The sequence below is a fragment of the Cynoglossus semilaevis genome, chromosome 5 (assembly GCF_000523025.1).
Source record: "Cynoglossus semilaevis isolate Cse_v1.0 chromosome 5, Cse_v1.0, whole genome shotgun sequence".
NCBI lineage: Eukaryota > Metazoa > Chordata > Actinopteri > Pleuronectiformes > Cynoglossidae > Cynoglossus > Cynoglossus semilaevis.
In genome coordinates, this window is record NC_024311.1 from 11,750,186 (window position 1) to 11,758,314 (window position 8,129).

Sequence of the window (8,129 nt, forward strand, 5' to 3'; positions counted from 1 at the left end):
TTTTTGCTACTTTTCATTAACAACCAGACCTGTGGACAGAAAGACTGGGAAACATTGACTAAGCTAGTAGTAGCAACTGTCGCCCCCTACCGATGCTATTCTGACCCCCACTATCAGACACACAGACCGGTCTCCGGACCTCCCAGCAGCCGCCACAAGATAGGCCACGCCCCCATTGTATGTCGCTCACCACGGTTCAACAAAAGAAAACCCAAAATAAATATATAGATATATTATATTTTTTATTATATCTATGTATAGCGTTTACCTTTAATGCGTATATATTTATATATTATATTTATGAATTTAAACTGCAGACTACTAGTCCTTTGCCTAGCCCCCCCCCCTTAACAACAGGTGACGTCACAGCCCACCCCACCATTTCCCTTTTTTTTCCCTCTCGCGGGGGGAAACTCTGTGTTCTTCAGCAGTCTCGCACACAACAGAGGAGTAGCAGCACGCGACAACCGTGGCGGCAACACAAACAGACTTCAGAGACAACTAAATAACTAACACCCGGACTGTAACCTTCCGCCTGTCTCTGCCTTCGCGTTAGGACCTGGGCCGTTGTTACCTCCTGAGTTTTAGCTCTTCTTCAACGCTATGGAGGACCAGCTGCTGTGTTGCGAGGTGGACTCCATCAAGAGAGCCCACCAGGACGTCAACCTGCTCAACGACCGAGTCCTCAACACCATGCTAAAGGCGGAGGAGAGCTACCTGCCGTCCCCCAACTACTTAAAGTGTGTGCAGAAAGAAATAGTGCCCAAAATGAGGAAGATAGTTGCTACCTGGATGTTAGAGGTTTGTGTTGTCCTTTTGTGCCCTAACTTTACCCTACTTTCCGGTTTCCTTTTCTCTGTTTCTGACTTACTTGCCAACTTCATACCGACTCTGTGCGAAAACGTGATATTAATAGGTAATATTGTTGTATTGGAGTTGTGTTTTGTTGCATGTTTCCGTCTTGAGTGTTACATAAACGCAGTGAAAAGTACTCAGTCTGGGTGGTCCGTCGGCAATGTAGGAGAGGAGAGGGAGCCGAAAGAACCCCATTTACTTATTAGCCTTTACTTTTCGTATACTTTATCCCCCCGCAATTTTAGAATGTTCAACTGTATGTAGATATTTTTTATATATTTTTCCAAAATTACAGCAATGTACACGTATGCAGTCCGGCCCGTGCCAGTTCTTCTGCGCCATCTTTGTTGTCGCATGAGTGCAAGAGACAGATTTCTTGCGGATATAAATTAAAAAATAATTTAAAAATCAATGACAGTGAATTTATTATAGCCTCTGAAAATATGACTTTGTCATTCTGTACTTTTACACTTTATTGTCCGTCTGGAATCAACAGGTTCAACTTTGTAATCCTCTCTTCTCCGGTCCCTAAACGTCGCAGCCAAAGCATGAAATGTTAATTTTCTCGAAATAATAAAGATGTTCAACGTATTTCAACAGTCGGCTTTGATGCACGAGGTCTTTCTCTATATTTACATACATATTTTGTTCACCTCCTGTGATTCTAAATATTTTTAATTAATTTTTGAAAGCGTGCGCCCAATGCAGCACGTGAAGACAGAGGAGGAAAAAAGGGAAACGCAGGACTTTGTGAAATAAATTAAAGAAAAAATTCAAACGATGAACAAGGCGACACGTTTCTCCTCTCATGTGATCAGGCTGTCGACGAGGATCATTTAAATGTCATTTTAATGGTCCTAGCTAATTTTTATATATTTCTAAATATTTTTTGAAAAGATGACGAAGTTGAAATTAGAGTGAAACTTGCATCGACGCCACCTTTGTGTCTTAGTCAGAACTGACTCTAAACTAATTCTCCGGCGTAGAAAATGCATTAAATATGACTAGATTTTAGATTTTTGAGGTAAATGGTAACTTTGAGTTTGCATTTAAAGTCTTTCTTCATTTTGTCAATGTTTGAGTTTTAAACAGGGAAATTAAGTTTATTTTATTTTTTATTTTATTTTATTTTTATTTTTTTGTTTAGGCTGCTTGAGCTGCCACTGAAAACATAGCTTTTATTTAACGTCGGCCACAGAGGGAAGAGTTTAATAACGCATTAATGTTTAAAATGCGGTGTTGTATTAAAACATCCAATTGCAGTATACCTCTAAAGTGCCCTCTCTTGCTCTTCCTCACAGGTCTGCGAGGAACAGAAATGTGAAGAGGAGGTTTTTACTCTGGCTATGAACTATTTGGACAGATTTTTATCAGTGGAAGCAACCAAGAAAACGAGACTGCAGCTGCTGGGAGCCACATGCATGTTTCTGGCATCCAAGATGAAGGAGACGGTTCCCCTAACGGCAGAGAAACTCTGTATCTACACCGACAACTCTGTGCTTCCTGACGAACTCCTGGTAATGGCCTTTTCTGCAGACATCATGGATGTTGTGTAACACACGTGTTAGCTGCAGAGCAGGAGAGGAGGACCAAAGAGCACAGGACCAGAATACAGAGTACAATGGCTGCTGCTGCTCCAGTGGCTCTGGTTTTGATCAGTGTCAGTGTCATGGCTGTTATTTTGAGTTATTGATTATGCTGCAACGACAGATCAATAATTGAGTTGAGTTGATAAAGGCTAGGGGCTGTGTGGTAGTTTTTGCAGAAACAGAGGAGGCAGCAGTGTGACTTTCCCATGGTGACTAGGAGGCCTCTCTAATTTCATGAATGGTCTGAGGCAGGAAAGCTTGGCTGGCAGCGATACCTAGTGGTGATCAGATAGAGGTGCAAGGGCAGCACAAAAGAATCTTTTTGATTTTTTTTAGTTGTTTGAATATTAATCATTGCTGCAATTAATGATAACTTTATTAAAAAATGACCAATTACTTTTTTGTCATTTTGTCATTTTTGTCAATTGATAGCACCCATCTGCAATTTCTTATTGAAAATAGTTTAGTAATTGAATTCTAATAGATTATTGTTCATTTGATTAAGCAATTTAATAAAGTCAGAGGCCAATAAAAACATTTTGGTAATTAAATTTGTAATTTATTGTAATAAAAAATCATGTATGTATTGATGTATATGTCTGTTTATGACATGACAAAATAATAATAACATATATTTATTTAATCCTTTTACATTTAAAAAATACTGTTTAGTTTAGAAGACTGCTAGACACCAGATGGCAGTGGCAGCAGAGAGTGAGATCATGGCTACTGTTGTGTTAGCATGAGGGCTGTATTTTCTAACGCCTCTGGTTGTCTCCTACAGCAAATGGAGCTGCTGGTCCTCAACAAGTTGAAGTGGGACCTGGCCGCTATCACACCCCACGACTTTATCGAGCACTTCCTGTCCAAGCTGAAGATCCACCAGTCCACCAAGCAGATCCTCAGGAAACACGCCCAGACGTTTGTGGCACTCTGCGCCACAGGTAACACCACACTTTTCTTCTTTTTAATCCATTTACTTGTTGACTTACTGGTCATGTGATACCTTTTTATTTTTGAGGTTAAAATGTTCCCACGTTGGAGTTTTTTTTTTTTTTTTTTAATGTGGTTGTTAAGTTTACTGTCATATAATTGACTCTTTTTCTAATTTACTCGATGCACTTTCTGTTCTCCTGTAACATTCATTTGACACCACTGTGGTTTTTAACGCTCAAGGCCAGAACCAGCTCCACACTCCCAGGAATCTGTCCAGATAAAGTTAACTCCTTTCATTGCTTGTTATTTATCCTCTGAACAACAGGTGTCCTTCTATATAAGGTCACTACTTCCTGCCTGGTCCTGTCCTTATTTGGTCAAAAGTGATTTTTTTTTATCCCCCCACTTCCTTTGTTCACTACAGAAGAGACAGCCCTGTCTGAGTGCTTGGTACAGACTCTAAGATCTGTCTGTGTCAGGTCCATTTAGAAAATAGCAAAATAAACACTTCTGTTCCAGAACATATTTATTTATGTTCTTCTCCAGGCAACAAATTAATTAATTAGAATGTTTTTTTTCGTATTTATTACCACAACAGAAGAACCTTATGATTTTTTATCCTAATTTTTGGGGGGATTTGTTTGTTATGGTGTTGCAGATGTTAACTTCATCGCTAGTCCACCATCCATGGTAGCAGCAGGCAGTGTAGTCGCAGCTGTGCAAGGCCTGTACCTGAAAAGTCAAGACTCTTCCCTTTCCTCTCAGAACCTCACCAACTTCCTGTCACAGGTCATCCGCAGTGATCCGGTATGTTTAAAAAAAACAAAACCTAAACAGCATATGACTATGAGGTATGTTGACTGTGTGTTCTTGGTCTGACTTTGTGATTTGTTTTTGTTTTTTTTTAATTCCTCTATAGGACTGCCTGAGATCATGTCAGGAACAGATCGAGTCTCTGCTGGAGTCCAGCCTACGACAGGCCCAGCAGTACAGCGGCAGTGCCACAGAAACCAAACGCCTGGAGGAGGATGTGGACCTGTCCTGCACACCCACAGACGTCAGAGACATTAACATTTGAAGCCACAGACAGAAATGCGGCTGCTGTGCACCACCACCTGATAATCGAGGGAAAGCTGTTGTGGATTAGAAGGGTGTCCATGGGTGGAGGGTCCCTCTCCCTCCTGCTAACCAACATGTCACTCGCATGCAACGCCACCTTGCTACGACTGCTAAGAAGAGACAGAGCCCCCTGCTGCTGGCCCTGTAACTATTGTCATAAGTTCCTTATTGTTTTCTCAGTGTCCCCTCTCACCCAGGACAGTGAACTCGACATGAGAAGATGGAAGAGAATAAAGAATGGAGACACTGTGGGCTGGAGGAAAAAACCCACAACAAGACATTTTGTAGACCACCCTCCCACTCGCCCCTCGCCTTATTCCCCCAGTTATTAACTAAGAATCTTTTAATTGCCACAGACTGAAGTCTCCTACTACAACATCCCAAAGTGTCACATGCAGCAGGTAGTTGTAGTCTTAAAGAGAGGAGATTTATTTTGTTTGTCCCTAGAATGTTTGAGACTTCCTGTCCAAGCTCTCCCTTGTTTGTCGTGTTACAGTGCAGACATCCTTATACCCCTGATTGCTTTTGTTTAGTCACTTTATTATATACATACATATATGTATGTGTATATATATATACATATATGAACCTAGACCCTTCTATCAGCTAGTCTCAAACCTCATTGGTCCAAAATTTGTCTTTTTTTAGAAGTGGAAGAAGCTCTGACATAGAGCTTGCTGCTGTCACGGCTTGGGTTAAAACTTTTTTTTTTTCATCCAACCTTTCTGCAATTTGATGAGATCAAATTCATGCAAACATGAGCAGACCGATCCACACGTTCATGGTTTTTTTTTACTTTTCTGTGTAGTAGTATTCTAATACCATTCCACCGTTAAGTTTTTTGTTTTTCTTTAAAAAAAAAAGCACTTTTGGTCAGCACTGCTGGCTCCTCTGAGAGACAAAACCCTGGTGACAAAGTTCAGAAAACATGGAAACAAAAACAAGGATCTGAGCAGGAGAAAGCAGGTGGTCGTGGAGTCGAGCAGTGAATACTGATGTGCAGTGTGACACGTTCCTGAATGCTGCCCCACATTGGCCTGGAGGCATCAGTTTGGAGTTTTTTTTGTTTTTTTTTGTTTTTTTTGGGCACTAAAAGAAATTGCCACCAGGGACAGTGGTTGAGTTGATCTCTTGAAGAACACTTGTAATTCACAAAACTGAACTACAATTTATGATCAGAATTAAAATGAAACAGTTACAAACACTGTTACACTGCATCTGACCTTTTCAGATGTTTTGGTTTTGACTGTTGACATAGCTTTCTGATAGCCAAACATGCTATCATTATGTTTTCACACTAAACCCACTAAGTTGCTCTTAGTTTACCCTCTGCTGGATCTCATAGAAATGACCTCAGACCTCTGAACTTTCAACTTGCAGTGGAAAATCTTGAATATATGGTTGTGCAGAATTCCAGAAAATATAATTACACTTTAATGACAATTTGGTATTGTAGTGCCCCCCAGCCCCAACCTCATGCAGTATCATAATATTATAATCATGCTGCATATTATTATTAATATTTGCCCTTAGCCAAACTTGATGTCTTCAGTTAAACCGCATTGTGGTGAGATTGTCATAAAGCCACCAGGACGTCCATCACTGCTCATGGGTTGTAGGATTCTGGGATGAAGCTTTAAAAAGAAAAAGAAAATGGATAACAGGAGTGTTGAGACATGATTTTGCACAAACTGAAAAGATGGGCTGTGTTTCATGAGAGCAAATCTGAAAAAAAAATTGCCACCAGGGGGTGAGGATAAGGAGGAAGAGGTGCAGCAGTAAAGTATGAAAAATAAGGGTGAAGGCTTCAGGGGGCGCTGTGGAGTCAAAGCCAGGGGTTCTACACAAGAGGAGTCGGGTCAAATCAAGAACGTCTTTGTAGGAACCCTGAAAATGAGGTTTCTGATTGTAAATAAAGGATGGAGAGAGAGAGAGAGTTGGAGAGAAACACTCCTTATATTCTGCTGCTATAGAATAATAAATCCCAGCTACATGTTTTTATATTAAAAAAAAGAAAAAAAATGTCAAATTAATTGAAATCAATGCTTTTCTCCTGTTTGCTGCTACATTTTTGGATGTTTTTTATTATTATACGTATGTATGTCAATATACTGCCATTTTAGGTTTGAATTTTCTCATAGAAAATCCTGTTATTGACATCCTCAGCTTTTATGTAGATTCTATGTGATTTTGTTTTTTGTTGTCATGTTTTTTTCTGTAATTACACAATGATTCTAATAATATTCCAAAAAAAAAAAAACAAACAAACAAAATGGAAAAAAAAAACACCACGAGACAATGTACAGAAGACTCTTCAATCCATTATACCTCGTGTGACAGTCCAGATCTATCTCTGATTTGTAGTGCTGACTTTGTATGTGTGTAGTTCTGATTCGTTTGGACTTGTTGGTTCAGTGCCTACCAGCTCTGTTAAACCTGCCTCTGTGATGGAAACGGCGCGAGTCCCAGTCCAGGGCATGCTTTGATACTGGTGCCATAACTGAAAAATGGGATATGTATAACTCTGTTGAGTGTTAAGCTGTCTCGCTGAAAGAGACTTTATCCGCCTTTAGGCCCATGGAGGCCGAACCTTCCTCCCTCTCATCGTTTTTTTTTTTTATATTTATAAAAGAAAGAAAAAAGCTTCAAGTTTCAAGCTGTCAGTGAGTTAACGTGAGGATGTACATAGATTCAGTGTCATGCTTGGTAAGCCATCGACTGTTTTTGTTCACTTTTTACAAAATTGTTTCACACACTTGTGTCTACTTCAGACCAGTTGTCCGCAACTGGAACAAACCACGTATTATTTGTGTCGACTACACAATAAAAGACGTTGTAGATGGATTTGGCTGTATTTTTCTACTTTGTTCCTTAGTGAAAAGTATAATGTATTTTCTGATTAACAACAGTGAGTGTTGTGGTCAAATGAAATGATTGTTTTCACATTTATCAACTGCATCTTTACACTAAAACACTTTGGTGCCAGTGCAGCTCATTTTCCTACACACATTTGAGTTTTGTCCTAATTCTAAAACTTAATGTTTGGCTAATGATTAACAGCAGTGTATGTGTATCTGTGTGTGTGAGAGTGTGCGAGAGAGAGAGAGAGACAGTACTCATTGATTTGTTATGCAAGGAATGTCTTTGATCCAGTGTGGAGGAAAGGCGTGAAAGTCTAATCCTTTCCCACAGGCCTGCCAGGACCAGCTCAAGCAGCAGCAGACAAAGACATGGGACACACACACACACACTACTGGCACAGTTCCTGTAGTAAGTATATACATTTCAAACTTTTTCTGATAATGTCTTTGTTCTTCTTGTTTCCCTTTATTTACAAGAACTCAGCATTTTTTTCTAGTTGTTTGATTACACCAATCTGAATTTGATTTATTGTAATCCTGATCTTAACCAGAAACCTAACCTAAAACCTAAACTTAACTTTTAACTTTTTTTTTTTTTACATTTTTTAATTTTTAATTTCAACTTTCTAATTTATTATTTTAGATTTTGTTGTTTGATTTTTATCATTAGATTTTTTTTCAGGATTGTTTTACATTGTTTTTATATGAAATAATTTACATTCTTTATTTTTGTATTTTTAATTTTCAAATGTTTAAATGTTACTTTATA

At 39.1% G+C, this 8,129-nt stretch overlaps 1 protein-coding gene across 1 annotated transcript; it reads left to right on the forward strand.

The window, feature by feature from the left end:
• The first annotated feature begins 603 nt into the window (after positions 1-603).
• LOC103379080 (G1/S-specific cyclin-D1) lies at positions 604-7,343 on the forward strand. Its single transcript, XM_008310505.3, has 5 exons — positions 604-801; positions 2,157-2,372; positions 3,229-3,388; positions 4,039-4,187; positions 4,300-7,343. Exons 1-5 carry the CDS (start codon positions 604-606, stop codon positions 4,456-4,458), a joined length of 882 nt encoding a protein of 293 aa, XP_008308727.1. The 3' UTR covers positions 4,459-7,343.
• The last annotated feature ends 786 nt before the right edge of the window (positions 7,344-8,129 follow it).